General features: G+C 38.3%; 2 protein-coding genes across 3 annotated transcripts; one reads left to right on the top strand and one right to left on the bottom strand.

Moving 5' to 3' along the window:
- Positions 1 to 7,616: 7,616 nt before the first annotated feature.
- Positions 7,617 to 13,389, bottom strand: LOC136242007 (MORN repeat-containing protein 3-like). The gene is made up of 5 exons (XM_066033321.1): positions 13,186 to 13,389; positions 12,983 to 13,134; positions 8,209 to 8,368; positions 7,794 to 7,978; positions 7,617 to 7,726 (listed from the first exon to the last, which is right to left on the bottom strand). Exons 1-5 carry the CDS (start codon positions 13,328 to 13,330, stop codon positions 7,670 to 7,672), a joined length of 699 nt encoding a protein of 232 aa, XP_065889393.1. The 5' UTR covers positions 13,331 to 13,389; the 3' UTR covers positions 7,617 to 7,669.
- On the top strand, positions 13,355 to 17,435 carry LOC136242004 (uncharacterized). 2 transcript variants are annotated; one of them, XM_066033316.1, is made up of 12 exons: positions 13,355 to 13,586; positions 13,641 to 13,793; positions 13,840 to 13,992; positions 14,038 to 14,121; positions 14,330 to 14,635; positions 14,689 to 14,868; positions 14,918 to 14,965; positions 15,104 to 15,319; positions 15,369 to 15,462; positions 15,708 to 16,011; positions 17,048 to 17,150; positions 17,203 to 17,435. In XM_066033316.1, the coding sequence occupies exons 1-12, from the start codon at positions 13,482 to 13,484 to the stop codon at positions 17,239 to 17,241; spliced, it is 1,785 nt and encodes a 594-aa protein (XP_065889388.1). In that variant the 5' UTR covers positions 13,355 to 13,481; the 3' UTR covers positions 17,242 to 17,435. The 2 variants fall into 2 exon arrangements, with proteins under 2 accessions (XP_065889388.1, XP_065889389.1); XM_066033317.1 differs by lacking the exon at positions 15,104 to 15,319.
- Positions 17,436 to 17,496: the final 61 nt, after the last annotated feature.

Raw genomic sequence — 17,496 nt, forward strand, 5'->3', positions numbered from 1 at the left:
CACACACTACACATGTACACACACTACACATGCACACACACTACACATACCTACACACAATTGCTACTCTATTTGTGAAAGTTAATTTGAAGAAACTTTGAACCTTGAGTTAAAAGCAAAAAATATGGCTATAGTAGCTAGCTAGCTATATGTTGTGTAAGTTAAATAATTTCATACCATTATCCAAATTTAGGCTATCACCTCAATCAATCACTAGGGTCTATTTAGGATGTCCAACAAATTTGGTACAGTGTCTGCCGTACTGCCATACTCCTCAGCACACTGTAATATACAAAATCAATTGTTTGTACCAATTGTTTTGAATAAAGTGTTTGTTTTTATTACAGGTTTTTGCAATTGAATTCGTCGCCTTTGCAATTGAATTCGTCCCGTTTGCAATTGAATTCGTCGGTATTGCAATTGAATTCGTCGGTATTGCAATTGAATTCGTCCCGTTTGCAATTGAATTCGTCGCTTTTGCAATTGAATTCGTCGCTTTTGCAGTTGAATTAGTCGGTTTTGCAATAGAATTCGTCGAGTTTGCATTACAATTCGTCATAAACAAAACGGCTCCAAGAAACCAACCCGTTCATTAAGAGATGAACTATTTATGCCTTGGAGAGTTACACTTGAGACACTAGAAGGTAATTGAAGCTGGTAGTACGCGAAGTTGATAGCTGTCTGACAAGTTAATTAGCTTGCTCGCGAGTGACCACACCCATCGCGAATGGCGCACTAGAGTTTGGAATGTTGTTGGAGAGGCTGTAGAGGAAGAATTATTGCCTTATAAAGAGTTGTTTACTACTGTTGTACTTGAACAAGTTCTTGTAGCAGCTGCTACATCATGTTTTCATGTTTGCTCCAGCTGCCATTCTTGTTATGGACGAATTTAACTGCAAAAGCGACGAATTCAATTGCAAAAGCGACGAATTCAATTGCAAACGGGACGAATTCAATTGCAAAACCGACGAATTCAACTGCAAACGGGACGAATTCAATTGCAAACGGGACGAATTCAATTGCAAAAGCGACGAACTCAATTGCAAACGGGACCGGCGAATTCAATTGCAAAGTCGCCGAATTCAATTGCAAAAACCTGTAATGCAGGCAGCAACAATGTCTTCATCCAAAGTCTGGTGTAACTGATGATCACTCTCATAGGCCATAGCAGGCCACTACCTCAACTGATTGTTTATTATTAGAAGAACATGCACTGTCATCATCATGAGGGAAGCATTTTCATTGGAGATAAGCTATTAAGATATAACAAATGTATTTAGCATTCTTGCACTTAGTTTGCTAGTAAAATTACTTTAAACCAACAAATATTTTATTCATGAGCAACCACTACAATGTGAGAACGGTATCACAAGTCAACGAGCATCACAGAAGGCATTTTCACAATGCAGCAGGATATTTATTACTACAATTACAGTGTTAGTGTTATGCTATACTATGCTACAGTATTGTATTGCTGCTTACCTTTTTACACTATAGGCAAGCCAAATTTGATATTTTATGTATTATTGAGCAGCTATTAGATAATTGATTTTGTACAATTACGCTAGGGGTGTCACTAGCTCAGTTCAGTGCAATGCGTGTATGGCCATGTTGGAAGTTTACTTGTTCCCTGTGAAGTACTTAGTCTCACAAAAACTACTTTGCTGACCGGCCATGAACATGCAACTTTCCAAAATAAGGAGACAGACAACGACAAACACACTACTGGTAAACACACCTGCGTTAATGATCATCCCACATGGAAACCAAAAATATGTACCTTTAGCTGGTAAGATTTGGGTTCCCACTGTTGTGGCTCCTTTGCCACATGCCTTTATAATCATGTGTTTAGTCCCCAGAACCATAAAAAGTCTTATCATAGTAACAGTGAAGAACCAGAGAACAAAGAAGTGACTCCTTGAGATGCAGAGTGATCGATATTTTGGCACAAACCAAGTCTGCATAAACTGATAGTTCCCAACCCTATTCTGTCAGTATCCTACAGAACTACAGCGGGACCTCCCTAAAATGGACTATTTTTGGCCTATTTTTGTGACATTATACAAGGTTATCCTTTTTAGAGATAAAATATACTAGACCAAAATCCTTGTTTGGAAAGGTTTTTTCTATTGTGTGCTTAGCTTAAGAGAGGTCCCACTGTACATTTATCCACTGCAGTTTGGGTTCTTGACATGACCTAGCCATTAAAAGCTTTATAAATATAGTCACCATTGAAATAATTATAGGAGTCGTCAGTAATTCTACCAACCAGCACAGATGATGCTGCACCAGTTGCACACCAATCCTGCACGCATAAACACACCCTGCATACATTATACTCACAGTTGTATTGCCACAGATAGTTGGATTATAACCATGTTGGAAGTCCACATCACTAGGTATAATCACTGGACTTAACTATTGGAAATATGACTGGATGCATGTACATGTACCAAAAGTAACTGCTAGTTATAGTTAAAGCACCGCCACACATGTGTATGGAAATACAGCATGAGGGGCGTGTCAAGAGGGTAATACAGCACGAGGCAAAGCCGAGTGCTGTATTTGCCTCAAGACACCTTTTGAATGCTGTATTTTTTGTACTGAACGTCTGTAGGACATCTGGTCCTACAGCCTGTTTAAAGATGCTAAGTTGGTTTTTTAAAAGTGTCACATTGTACTTTCTGATCGTCTTGCTTGGAGTGATTTTCTTGAGTCCCCAAATTCCTTCAATTTTCAGTGATCAGAATACAGTATAATTATGCAGCTAATTTGGCAAATACAGTACAGTCATACGAATTATTGGGCAAATACAGTACACTTGAACAAATACAATATGGAAAATTTATGTAAGGAATGTTACAAACACTCAGACAGCATGATTGATCACATGCATGGCATTGTAAATCGCCAAACTAATCCTACCAGATTGTTCTACAACTAGAAATAGATTACATGAACACTTACTGATAGTGCGATCAAAGCAACAACCCCACACAGACAGCACAATGGATCATGTGCGTGACATTGTTGTCAAACGTTAAACTAATTCTACCAGTTTGTCCTGCGGCTGCAAAAAGATTGTATGACAAGTAACGTAGTAATATGACTCATAGAGTACAGTTATGGTCTGTATGGAAAATACAGTACACGGTGGCACTTTGATCCTCCCATGCAAAGTACAATATATAGCATTATAGTACCATGTGGGCATAGCAACAAAGGGGACTAAGTCGGCTAGAGCACAACAAAGTTTATTATTAAAAGGCCTCCTCTTCATTCAGAATAAAAACTGTATCTTAGAAGGATTTAAAAAGGCATGTCGCACAGACCTCCCTAAATAGAGCATGCTATTTACAAATTGTATCAACCAGTTACCTTAGAGCTTCCTAGTCTCTCAATTAATTTTTGTTGCTATACCTCCATGTGGCATTGCAACACACAGAGGTGAGTAAGAATCATAATTAGTACAAAATAAATACAGTTGGAGAAGAAATTCCATAAGAAACGAGTTAGCGACACAGCTAGTGGTAGGAGAAAAAGAGAATACCATTGGTTGATGGTGCATGGCAATGAATAAAATTCTGATCTAGCGTTGTACAAATATGCGCATCTCAGTCTAATCCTATCCTCAATATTATCCTGCATCTACCTGCACTTACTTTTTTATCACACAGACTCAGCGATGCCTATAGTATCAACCCTATAACCTTCAGCACATATGGATAACAAAAAAATAGCCTCAAATCAATGTTGCCGTTAACAAGTGTTGGCTAATGCCCAGAAATGAGAAATGATGATTGGCTTGTTATGAACAAGGCAGTTCAGCTGAATGAATAAAACATATTGTATCCATGTTTCATGTGCGTTAATCCTCAAACTGAGGCTACACATTTTTTGGAAACATTAGACAAACAAACCAGCTGATACAAGGCTTCACAAGCAGAACACTGCACTAATGTCCATGGATTTGTAAAGTATGGGCAATTATTTTATATCAGGATGGTTTAGTGCCAGGGTAAAGACTAAGATACAAATTCCCATCTGATTTGCTTACGGATTCACTTGCATGGAGTGGGGGATACAGGCCCCCTGCATCCTCTACACCATCACTACCACTAGTAATCTGTTGTACCATCCCCAAGATGCAATGAGGCAACAAAGGTCGGTTGGTTGCACATAATAATTTCATACACTAGGCTACAGCACTATCATCAAGAGTTACAGGGGATTTATTACTTCTTGCAACATTGGAGAGTGAAAAGCGTAGAGCATGGTATGGCTTCTTACATGTTAACTAGCCACAAACAGTATAGTTCACTCCCATTATGGTGGTTGTTTACTGTTATCATTCCTAATATGGACTATAGAACAACATTCTTTGGTCAATTAAAGAAGCCATATGACACTTTATGCTTTTTGAATTTTGCCTTCTGTGTTGCAAGAAGTAATAAATCCCCTGTAACAGCAAAAGATAGTTAATGTGGCTATCAAGTTATGTGACACCAAAATCAGTGCACACTAATTATGTTGTATACCCAACAGTTGCCAAGCCCCAATGTTGGTTACCAATGTTGTAAGCCATCATAATTATATACCCAGGGTTCAACCCAGGTGTGCATTATAAAAGGACATCAGCTAACTTGTCATTTGATAGTAGACTGAGACAAGTGCACACAGTTTGCAGTTTGCACACCTCAATTATCCTGACAGTTCTGTTGCCTCTAACTTGGCTTATCAGACTTCACAGTCATCTCAAGTATCGATTCTAATTATAGCACTCAGTAATATGCATGTAATTATTTTTATGAAGACGTTTATGAACTTAACATGGGTGAACAAAAAGATAGCCCCACATTAGCCAGTCCGAGCTTTTTAATGAACGGGAAATTGAGTTGGTTAACCTCAAACCTTACAAGCTCTACTAATTGCCTAGTCTGGCATAGCGCAGACCCTAACTGCCTACAAAATTTGATTTTACCCAAGATTTCAATACTCAATTACAAAAGACGGGTGTAATGCCTCGTGTAATATCCAGAAATTTTGAAGTTAGATTTCTAGTAAAGATTTCAGGATTGACCTACAAGATTTCCAGCTTGTTTTTGACCCCTTGGAGAGGCAATCATGCACTCTTTAGGGTACAATAATGATGTTCACAATCCATTAGTATACAAGTCATTTAAAAATGTGCTGCAGGCACAAAATACCAGCCATTTTTGGAGGGCGAAAGATTTTTTTTATATGACTGTGCAAAGCCTCTAAGTAGAGTATAAAAGCACAGAATAAATGATTAGTTAGCTACTCATGTCTAGCCTTGCTAGTTTCTCTTCAAACTGCATTAAAAATTCAACTAGAGTAGGGACCATAGTACATCAATAAAAAGTACTGAAACAAGCTGGAGTAGTGCATGATATTAAATCACACAGTAAAGTAATAAGAAGTGTCATATCCCTACTGTTCATTTCCATTGTGGTAGCTATATAACACTAATTCTTATTGTTTTACTGTGATTTAATATCGTGCACTACTCCAGCTTGTTTCAGTACTTTTTATCGATGTGCTATGTATGGTCCCTACTCTAGTTGAAAATTCCAATTTTTTTGTGTACTTGTTTATTAACTGGTAAACCCATGCATACCACATCTGAAATGGCACTGTGCATCCCAGCTATATCAATTATTTTCTGAAAAGTGAAGTATCCATTATGCTTCGTTGTCAGCTATATTTCAAATCAAGAGCTGTTCGAAAAGTACCTCTGCATACGGCATACCAAAAGAAAAACGCCCCAGTTATATCAATTATTGACTGAAAAGTGAAGTACCCATTATGCTTTGTTGTCAGCTATGTTCAACCCATTACACAGCAGTACAAACCTCTGCAATCAAAATAGCCACCATGAAAAATACAGACAATTTCTGTTACAAAGGAAGTCATCACGTGCTACCACCAAATTGACACTTTTTGCTGTCAGAAAAGATGAATTGGACACAGAGGAGAACACTGGAAAGTCCATGAAGAATGCATTGTATGTACTGTGCAGCGGTATGTCAAAGGGTACCTCTCGGGCCAAAGTGACATTGAACAGTGAAAAAATCAAGCCCATAGCTTTAGCCATTATCGAGTTATGCTTGTCTGAAGGCATCAGTCAGTCAGTTACTCAACCAGTAGAAAATTTAAATTATATATATATTTAAATTCTGTAGCAACTTGTTGAAAGCATTCGAGTTGATCTGAAAGCTTGTTTCGGCTTAGTTTTGCCTAGCCAATACTGCCTCACTGTTGTCAGGGAAAATTGAGGCTGGTTTTTGGGTGATGTTATTTCATGGGCCACGCCTACTCCTTTGTGGTCCCTACTATACAGTACTATTGCACTGTATGATGATATCGTTACTTGGAGAATTCCAAATTTTTATTGAAGAGGGTAGGAATTTATTTTTGTCATTGGTTTTTGAAATTTCATCTGGTATAATGGCCAGATGAAACCGGTATAAGATGGGTATTGGCAGGTATGTCAATAAGGTAATAATGTGATGTCAGCTGAAACATATCAATGACAAAAGAAGTAGTTTGAGGATTAAACCAATAAGCTCAAGCATGGTAAAATAAGTTACTCTTCAGATGTTACAGAAGTTTTTAGGTGGCTATACAGTGAGTAACAAAGCTGACAAACTGAGCTCACATATTGTCAGTTTCTTCCTCAGAGTCTGGGTGTGTGTGGCTTGGTGTTCTCCCAGTACCTTCCTTGGGCACTATAAGCTAGATAATGAGTCTTTGAGGATTGTTCTTGGTCTATGTTTCAGTGTTCCTATTGTTGTTGAACATATGTGTTCCTATTGTTGTGTAAAGTGGTACTTACAGTTTGTCTTGCAGGTGTAGTGGAGGCTGTAGGTAAAAGTTACTCCATAGTGTGCGAACAAGCTTTCTATAGGGGTGCCTACCCCCCCTCCAGGAAATTTTGATAATTTAACGTTCTGAGGTTGATTTTGGTGGCAATTTTGACTGAAATTTGGTTGATAGTTCAACATTGGAAGTATGAATATTAAAAGTATGGCTGAGTTAAAACCAGAATCGGTAAAGGCCTATCGGCTGCTCCCTAAGAAAATTAATATTGAGATTGAATTTGGTGGCAATTATGACTGAAATTTGCTGAGCTCAACACTATAGTCATATAGTGCAAGGGAAATTTTGAAAAATCCACTTTCTGATATTGACTTTAGCAGCAATTTTTACTATTGTAAATGTTTATGGAAATTCAATACTATGAAGTCCACAAGGAAATTTTTGAAAAATTAACCTTTTGAGAATGATTTTGGAGCTAATATGTTTAAGTTGATAGATTTAGATTTTATTGAAAGTTCAAGTATTACCAAGCTACAAAACAAAATTAGCATAAGGTCCCCCTGCACAGGCAACTGCATAAAAAATGTTTGAATTATATATAAGGTGCCTAGCAATGCTCAATGAGCAACACCATTAAAAAATTCTGGAGGGGACACATGGCTCCTCTGGATCCACTACTGTATACAGTACATATATATTATGCATTGGTTGGTGATATTCTATACATGAGCATGAGTATCACCTATATATACAATCCTTCCTATTATACATGCATGTGACTGTGTATTAAAATTTAATATTTACAAAATATTACAGATTCATGTAATTATTAAGTCAACTCTTCAGCAGCTTTCTTCAATACGTTGGCTGGGTTCATCACTGTACACTATATTATAAAGGTGCATATGAGAATCTTACTTATGAGTTATGACACATATGATATAGATGCTGACCTGGGGGATTGGGAATACAGGTGGACTAGGGGCATGCTCTCTGTCAAAGTCTTCCAATGATCCACATTTAGCAATGTCATCCTTCCAGTGGCCTGATAATGTTTGACCCTTGTCAAGGAATATGAACTTGCCCGTACCATTCTTCATATTGTTAGCCCATGATCCCTCAAACCTGTTGTTGTTGGCTAGAGAGAGAGAGAGGGTGGTATAACATACAACTGACATTCACATGTTGTTGAAGGTGAAAGTGCAGTGAATGTGATACAACTGAAACATCAATCAAAGATATAATAGCCTTTATTACAAAGACCCTTTACTCACATTTCATTAATTTCCTGCTTCTCATGACATATTTATTACATTTAACACAATTATCTACAGTCAAGACTTCATGAACTCTTAACACAGTATATACCTAGTCTTAGTAGGCCATTTCCATGACATTGATCGTTGTACCACTCCCCTTCATATACTGATCCATCAGAGTAGTACATCCTGCCCCATCCTGACCTCTTACCAGCATACCATTCTCCCTCATAGTACTCATCAGTAGAATAATAATTGGTACCATAACCCTGTAGTGTGCATGTTAGAGTCAAATGGAGTACTGGGAAAATAAATAGTAGAATATAAATTAAAAGGTGTTCACAATACATACAGTTGAATTGCATTGTTAAGATGCCACAATTTTATTGACTTCTGAAAGGCAACAAACCTAACGTCTCAGAACAAAATTATGATGTTAGATACCTTTATAGCATGAAAAAAAAATTGGGACTGTACTGCTCCAGATATAGTTACAGTAATATAATAATGACTACATCATCCTCACTACAGAGGGTAGACATGTGTATTACAACAACATTATGAGAACAGTCACTATTGCAACTGTAAATCTCAATTGTTAGTGACCATGCACAGTGACAGTAAAAGTGATATATTTAAAAAGGTGAGCTCCCTGCAGGCTATAGAATATCAGAGGTTAGCTCTCCCAGAAGTTTAGCTTTCTGGTGTCTTAAAGTTCACAATTAATTTATAGACAGAATTTGATTCAACTATCACATCAACTTAACTAGTCAAAGTAGTTAAAACAGAATTGGTTAGGCTAATTAGATCATTGCAATGAAATATTGTCATGGAAAAAAAAATTTAGTGCTATAATACAAAAATCACATGTAGGCGGTCAGAGAAGGATTATTACAGAGGTAAGACACTAGTTATTGGCTGAGAGGATACCAGCTTTGTAAGACTACTTTATGAATATCTTTTATGAAGACTTTTACTGCTCTATTAGAGTATAAGTATATCAATCCTGAGCTCTATATAATATGTCCCATTCCTAGAAATAATTTCAACCAAATCTCATAGTAGCTTAGCTTCCCATTCAATTACCTATGACCATGCAGTCTCCTTTATAAGGTACCAAAAAAACCATAACTACAGAATAACTGACTGGACAGGACAGTAACCAGCTTACTAATTATTATTATAGGATCAGCTGTTGTGAATACTGTACACATAGAAAATTTGGTGGTGAGTTTAATTTGGTTATTTGGTAAATAGTGTTAAATTAAAATTACGCCAAATACAATCAGTCCTGGCTTAATTATTCACACAGATTCAGTGGTGTACCAGGCAGCATGCTGAGTATAGCTATGGCTACTATTAACCTAGTTTTCAACTATGTTTTGCCTGTTATGCAGCCTTAAACATGGAGAACGGTTTGTGAAGCCAGTCTTTAACCAATCTGCTTACTCCAACTGTTGAAGGCAAGTTGCAAAATTTCTGAGCAACATAAAAGCATTGGTGTACTGTGAATCGATTCCTTGCATTGTTGAATTTAAAGGTGGACAAGTTATGTCCATGATGCACTGTACATACTGCGGTATGCCAAAAGGCACTTGTTGGTCTATATTATGTGAAAAAATCAAGCCCCTGTAGACTTAGTCATAACAGTTGACCCTCGGTTATCTGAACCCCAGGAAATGGTAAAAAGTGTTCAGATAAGTGAATTATTTGGACAACTGAACTTGCACTGTTTAAATACTTATTAGAATATACACTGACACTCAAAATACTCTAATATAACAATCATTTCCTACTTCGGATAAATGAGGGTCAGATCTACTGTATTGAACTATGCTTATTTGAAGACATTAATAAGTCAGTCATTTGGTCACAAGAAATTCCACTAAAAATAATTGTTTTTGGAAGCATTCCAGGTAGCGCTTAATTAGACCATTCTCGGGATATTATAATTTTTTAAATAAGTACACAAGTAGGTAAAGCAAGCTCTTACCCTTTTAAATTAGCAGTGGTTGTTGAGAGGCTAAACAACTTGGAAAGGGTCAGACATCTCACAAACATAAATTACTCTAATAGAACACACACTTGAAGAGCGGCTTATTGAATAGTCACTTTCAGCACATTGTAGAGGTAGTCCCTGGGGATTAATACAGCTGAGTCTTATAATAAAAAAACCCATGAAGAAACTGAGTGTGGATTCTCAAGGGGAACTAGAGTAGAAGTGAGAGGATACAAACTCAACCTAAAATACTCTTTAATATGTGACCAGATCTGGACATAATTGCATATTTTTCAAATTCCTGTTTATTAAATATTTATAATCTACTTAGCCAAGTGTACCCACTGGCAAAGTTTCAGCTTCATACGCCAATAACTTTTGGAGTTACAGCCCTACAAAATAGCAACAGAAAAATCAATTTGTACAGCAAAAGTATAGGGAAAATAAATTACAGGCGCTTACAAAAATGCTTGTAACTTACCAACGGTTTGAGGTACGGAGCTGAAAGTTTCACCATTATGTTCGCCATGTACAGGGGAATCAATTACTGGGTAAGTTTTTCCTTTAGTTACCCATCTTCATTGCATACAAAGATGAAATTCATGAAGAAAAATCGATCATGTATGATCGCTTCGACATGACGTAAACAAGTGCTCATAACTTACATATCCTTGGGTCTACTACAACGAAACAACGATTTTCCAACTCCTCTTGAGCAGGCGAATAAGATGATATCCAGGATTTTATTGTTAGTCCTTTCCTTCATTAAGAAAGAGACGTTCAAAAAATTCATGGAAATTTTTCAACAATACGCAAATATTTCACCTAATGTATTCAATGCTTTATATTGTAAATTTAGGCTTGTGCGATTATGTCCCTTTTTCGCAGATGCGGTCACAAATAATAGTCAATTGTCATGTAATGACCATGTAAGTGGTATTCTAATACAAGCAGCTACATTCTACCATTCACTTTGTCCATCTGAGCGCCCTGATAATGCTTTTGACCTGTCTCCACTTTCATATCTTGTAGAAGAATGTTGGCTTACAAGGTCACTGCAAGTTAGCAGAAGTACCTTGTTTCATGTAATGCACATACAATTAGTGTTGAACCGATAACCAAATTAGCCGATTATTCCGATAACTGATATTAAGCAACCGATACCGATAACTGATCCGATATACACTAATAACACTATCTCTCAACTTCATCATTAAATGACTCACATTAGTGACATAAGCATTGATATACAGCTCATTCTAGACTAAAATATAAAGTTAGATGTATACCACAAGCAAAAGCTACTCATGTTGACAAGGTTTAAGTACATTTTACTACTGCTGTATGGTTGAGGCAAATGGCTGGTACTACATAGAAACCTAAACCTCAGTTTACTGTTGGGCATGGCCTAAAACCTGACAGTTTATTATGGGCCTGGCTTGTAGTCACCACTAAACCATCAACACATAACTTAATTAAAATGCCAAATAACTTATGTCTAGCCTCCCCCACATCATTATACTACACAGCACAGTGGAGATTAACATCGGCTTTAATTTAATCAAAACCGATTAATCGGCTAGTAGCCAATATCGGCCCGATATCGATTATTGAACTGATTATCGGTGCAACATACAATTACTATATATCCAGTGTAAGGCTATATCAGATACTGAAACCTGTGTGCTAGGCTTTATTTATAGATTTTACTATTGCTGGGTGAGAGATATATACCTACTAACCCTTGTGATCATGTTGGTAAACCAAGATTGTTAGGTGTAAAAGAGAATTTTTGGCCACACGACACTCACAATCTTGATTTGCTCTTGAAAAACTGCATGGGGTCATCATGTTACTCTAACAGAAAAGTTGAAATCCAATATAAACATCAACCTATATGACAAATCTATTGTTTTTAGTTAACTAATAAATAGTAAAAGTGAAAATCTGCAGTAATCCAGGCATACGTAAAAGAGCAGTAGGCATTTGATGACTGTTCTAATTATGACTGCTCTATTAGAGTAACTCAATAGTGAGTGGATTGAAAGTGATTTTTTTAAAAACTACTCTTATGCTCCCCAAAGCAAGAGGAGCTTGAAAATCCTTGTTTTGAAGAAAAATATGAGTGTCAGAGTGGATGAGCAATTCTCTGACAGTTTTTCCCGATGTTTTCACCTTTACTGGTTGCAGGAAGGATCTGGGAGAAAAAACTTATCCAACAATGGATTCGCCTGTTCACGGAGAACACAATGATATATTTTCATGGAGAACATGATATAAATTGCATCTCCATAGAGGAAGTTATGACCGTTTAATCAAGTGCCTGTAGTTTATTTTCCATGTACAAACCAATCTTTCTGTTGTTACCACTTTGTCACTAGTGCTGTTATTTTGAAAGTTATTGGCTTCTAGAGCTGAAACTTTGGCTAACCGTTTCTTTGTCTATCTGGATATGGAAAACGTAATGAACTGGAATTTGAAAAATGCACTAACATGTGGGGTTCTTGCAGATCCGGTCACAAATATTCTATAGTTGCTTTTGGCCATGCGGATATTCAAGGTGCTGAGGTTTGGATAAGTGAGATCCGCTCCACTGTATTACCAAATTGTGTAGATGCCTGCCCTAAATACCACCACTCTCTTCTCACACACTGGAATTACTATTGCACTAAAGCTAAAGTCTACATATAAATCTAGGAAAACAGAATCTTCACACTATAAAAACCTGTTGAACTGCAGAAAAAATCCCAGACCCAAACCTCCAGCTACATGCAATCACATACACCAGAGGATGCAGAACTTCCTCTATATTCACCTTAAGCACATTGACTTCTCGCCAACTAAGTCACATGCATATAGTAATTACAGTACTTGCATCACTAACGTGTTTCTTGTCATTCTTCCACCCTCCTGCATATTCCTTCACTAATATTCCACTCCTCATGACACTGTACACACCATAGCCATGACGATTATCATCCTTCCAGTCTCCATCATACACTGCTCCAGTTTTACGCCATATTTGGTTACCTTTACCTGTATAATATCACCTTAACATAGTACCCAGAGTAATCCTAACAAGCTCACCGTTTTTCTTGTTGTCATACCAATCTCCAGTATATGTGTCACCGGTGGTAGTGAGTACAGCATGGTGGACGCCTTTCTTTTGAGCTAGCCTGTCCCATTCTTTCCAGAGGGGTTCACGTTTCTTCTGTGTCTTCGTGATAGGCATCGTTTACGTTGCTAATAGCAACGACCTCGTGGGATCTCGTGCGCAACCAAGGACCGCCCCCCAATGGCGGGATAGACAATACCATCGCGTTGCAGATGAAGCCCTGGGTGTTGCTGGAATGGTCGCCTCATTTGCCATTTAATGCTCGTGTATGCTGGACAAGATGTCTGATATTTGGTTGACAAAGGCGCAGTCCCGAAGTGAACTCGATGCCGCAAGCTCCGTGTCACTCGCTCGTTCCATCTATGGCTCGCAGGTTAGTAGTAGAAAAGATCTCCTGCAATGACCCTTAGACCTGTTCTGTTAACAGGCATACTTTGATGGCAGCACCAGCAGCTTCCAGGGCTCAGAGGTCAACTTGTTACAGACCAGGCCACAGTCAGCAGTGCATATCCAATCAGGGGGTCGCCTTAATCGACCAAAGTCTTCACCAGCTAGAGCACTAACAGAGAGAAACAAAAAGGTGCCTCCTTGGAGTGTTACACTATTTGGTACAGTAGTGTTTGTAGTCACGGCCAGCCTCTGCCATGGTTGGTAGCTGGAGTGCGCATCATCTAGGTAATACCCGTCCCAGTTCTGCTTATCCAATGCGTGGGAGACCGTCAAGTGCACTAAGGCCTGGCAGTGGAGTGAGAAGACGTCCTCAGAGTGCCGCACCCTGGGTATGTCATCTGTTTGTGTGATGTATGTTGTGATGGTTACTGTAGTCGACGTCCACTCCACTTATTGAAGTAGAGGATTTTGAAGACACTTCCACCAGGAGTACAAGTCGTATCAAATCAGCCAATCCAGTGAGTGTATAGCAAAGGGTGTGTTACCCACTGCACAGTACTAATGTCTCTGAAAATATAGTCAAACACATTGTCTCTGAAAATAGTCGTACAGGAATTTCGATGCATTAAATTTTCTGTGAATATCAGTAAATGAAATGCATGATATTACTAGGAGTCTAACACTTAATTATTTGCAATTGGACATTTTATTGTGTCACTTGTACAGGTGGCATTGAATAGCATTCCAGAATACATTAAAGTATGGGAGGGAAAACCCCTACTTCCCCGTGATTATGGAAACAAGCAGTTTGAACGCAAGCCATGGCAACGACCAAAAAGTGACTATGGCACTCATGCCTATAGAAGAAGACGCAAGTCCAGTAAGGATGCAGTGACCCCCATTATCTCTGTGACAACGATCGATGGATCCAATGATGGCAATGATGATGATGGGCTAGGTGATGGTAGTCGTGGTGATGGTCACAGAACTAAACATGCCTGGGGGGATGATGATGGTGACGGAAGAAACAGGGTATGCATTATTTAGAGTGTGATGTGGTGTTGAGGTGTTACAATTGTATGTAGTTCTTGCAGGATGTTGATGGAGGGAAGGACAATGGTGATGACACTGGTGGTAGAGGTGGTGATGATGGGAAGCGTAACCAATCAGATTTGTTTACTGGTGGTCGTCGTGACAATGATGATGGTAGTTCAAGACGTAACCGTGGTAATGCAGACAACAGCGACCTATGGGCATCCCGACTAGTGAGTGTTAACTGAACAATATGTTGTGTGTTACTATGAGAACACTTAGCAACCACCACAGGGGGACAGTGATTCAGACGATGATTTTTTCAAGAAGGTATACCCTTGAACATCATGTGATCTCTGATTCTGGCCTTGCCTGCGTGCCTAGAATTACAAAAGACGTTCAATGTAGTATCATTTAAAACTAAAGATTTTATGAGAAGTTTTATGGGAACTATTTTTTCCTTTTCAGTCTGAGGAAGCTGAGTCATCAAATACTCAGTTGCCAAGTATTACTAATTTGACCAATGAAAGGCCAGAATCAGATGATGAATCTGACAGTAATAGTCGGTTGCCATCACAACCGACTTTAAAACTACCGCCAGTAGTAGCCGCTGATGTTAGTAAACTACCCCCCTTGGTTGCCAAGGGCGACACTGGGAGGAGTGTTCTAATACAGCTGCAACAGGTGTGGCTGATCATGTGATCTGGTAATGTTGAGCTCCTCCCCTCTGCAGAAACCACAAGATGTACAGTGGATGGACTATCGGATGGCACTGGCTCGACACTCAACAAGATTTGAGCTGCCAATGGATATGAGAAAACTGGAAAGTTAGTGTATGGTGTATATTGTTTTGGTTGGTGCATCCCCTATAAGCAAATTTCCGATTAAAAAGGTATGTACCTGTCAATTAACTAGGAAAACCAATTATTTTTGTGTTGAGGAAAGAATGCTTGTGAGTATTTTGGGACATGTATTGCATGGAAGTACAAAATTTGGACTTTGTATAAAGGAATTCTTTGGCCAAGTTTGGTTCTTTTACCATAATGCTCATGACATCTTCTCCCTCACATAGCAATGACTCCAGAGAGATACCTGTGTACCCATTGTATAGTCAGTGATCGTCGAGTACAGCACTACAAGAGGGTGTTCACTGCCATCACTAAGAAGACACACCCACTACAAGCTGCAGCCAATTGTCTACATGGATTCAATGAACTAATTCCTGCTCTAATTGATGCTCACTACAGTTCATTGTCAGAGAGCGAAGTCCGCAAGGTGTTGGAGGTAGTGTGCTTGTCACCTGACCAGTCAGTGGACTTCAAGTTGTTCTCTGGAGTGTGTGCACTTACTGAGAGAATGTACAGGGACAAGTTCATGTTAGTTACTATTCTGTTGTCGTGTGTGTTGGGGATTGTGTGTTCTTATTATGTTTGCCTTGTTTCAGTATTGCTATAGCACAAGTGGTCATGTTCAGTATACTTTTGTTAACTAGTTCACAAAAAGTTCCTGCTACAGAACAGTTTTTCTGGAATGGTCATAATAGTGAAAAAGAAACAAAGAGATAATTAGTCACAAAATTTCTGGTTTGCGAAAAATTCAACCTTGCACAAATCTGCTACCGTATACCTGGAAATTTTCAACTTTCGCAATTAGTAAAACTACCGTGAAATTTTATTACGTTAAAAATTGTGTGTCTTACAAACTTCACCTTGCTGATAAATTAGTGTGGTTCCTGGTGTGTGATACTGTTTGTATGCTTACAAACAATATTACACATTCCGATATTTATTAAAGTGGGTGTGGCTCACTAAAGAAGCTGGCCTACTGCCAGAGATTGCTGCTGCTTCGTTCAGATGTGCTTTAGCCATCTGTATGACGCTTGAAGTAAAATCATGACTCTTTGTAACCTTGTGGTCAGGAACGAACATCTTCCAACAGTGATCCGAGAGATGTAAACAATAAAAATCCTTGGCTAAGAGGCATCCGTGAAATTTAAAGTGCAAAAATCCTGACAAAAGTACATAACTGTGAAATATACATACTGCAAAAATTTCCAGGTATATATATGGTATACATATCGTTGGAAGTAGCATGCATTTTGTTATTTTACATGGCTTGCTTATTAAATCATTGGATCAATCTTTGGACCCAATTGACCCTTATTTAATCACATGATCACCTTGCAAGTAGAGATAACACCACAAAAGGTCATGATTCTAAGCCCATCACAAAGTGAGGATTGCCAAATACAGCTTGCCGCTGACAAGTGCCAATGTAGTTATAGCTACTGTTGGACATGCAGATTGTTCTTCAGCCAGTAGAAATTAATATGTTTATTTTACTGACCCACTGATCCTGTACTCAGCTGAAGATCTAGTTGAAGTAGTCTTAATTGTGTTGTACTATTTCTAGCTCTTCTAGATCCACTGGTCCGGCTCAGGAGTATGGCCGATACAAGGAAGTGGTGGAGGATGCTGACTTTGAGGCATTAGACTGGAAGCTACGAGGCTGCACAGTAAGTAACCACTTAACAATTGTGTATAGTACTATTGCATCTCATTCTCCAGATCAGTAAATCACTTCGCAATTTATTCACTCAACTTTAAAGTTTCTCACGAAATAAAACACTGCCACAGGTATTTTTAATTTATTTTAGTCCTCAGAGGACAATAAGAAATAATTTTGTACTGAATATATAATTTTTGTACTTTTGATGCACATGGAATTCTATTTTTTGTATAGTAATTTTGGAATTGTAGTGATTTTGTAACTGTGCATTGAATAAAAACTTCTTACTCAATGTTGTCTGCATTGAGCCCCACCCCCTGTACTAAAGAAAACAGGGAGGAAATGGCAGACAG

Source organism: Dysidea avara, chromosome 13, assembly GCF_963678975.1.
Source record: "Dysidea avara chromosome 13, odDysAvar1.4, whole genome shotgun sequence".
NCBI lineage: Eukaryota > Metazoa > Porifera > Demospongiae > Dictyoceratida > Dysideidae > Dysidea > Dysidea avara.

Coding starts and splice junctions, on each gene's coding strand:
- LOC136242004 (XM_066033316.1), top strand. CDS start 13,482: ATGCTGGACAAGATGTCTGATATTTGGTTGACAAAGGCGCAGTCCCGA. Junction 13,993..14,037: donor CTCAGAGTGCCGCACCCTGG/GTATGTCATCTG, acceptor TGGTTACTGTAG/TCGACGTCCACTCCACTTAT. Junction 15,463..15,707: donor GGATATGAGAAAACTGGAAA/GTTAGTGTATGG, acceptor TCCCTCACATAG/CAATGACTCCAGAGAGATAC.
- LOC136242007 (XM_066033321.1), bottom strand. CDS start 13,330: ATGCCTATCACGAAGACACAGAAGAAACGTGAACCCCTCTGGAAAGAA. Junction 13,135..13,185: donor GTATGACAACAAGAAAAACG/GTGAGCTTGTTA, acceptor GATATTATACAG/GTAAAGGTAACCAAATATGG. Junction 7,727..7,793: donor CTGTATTCCCAATCCCCCAG/GTCAGCATCTAT, acceptor TTTATAATATAG/TGTACAGTGATGAACCCAGC.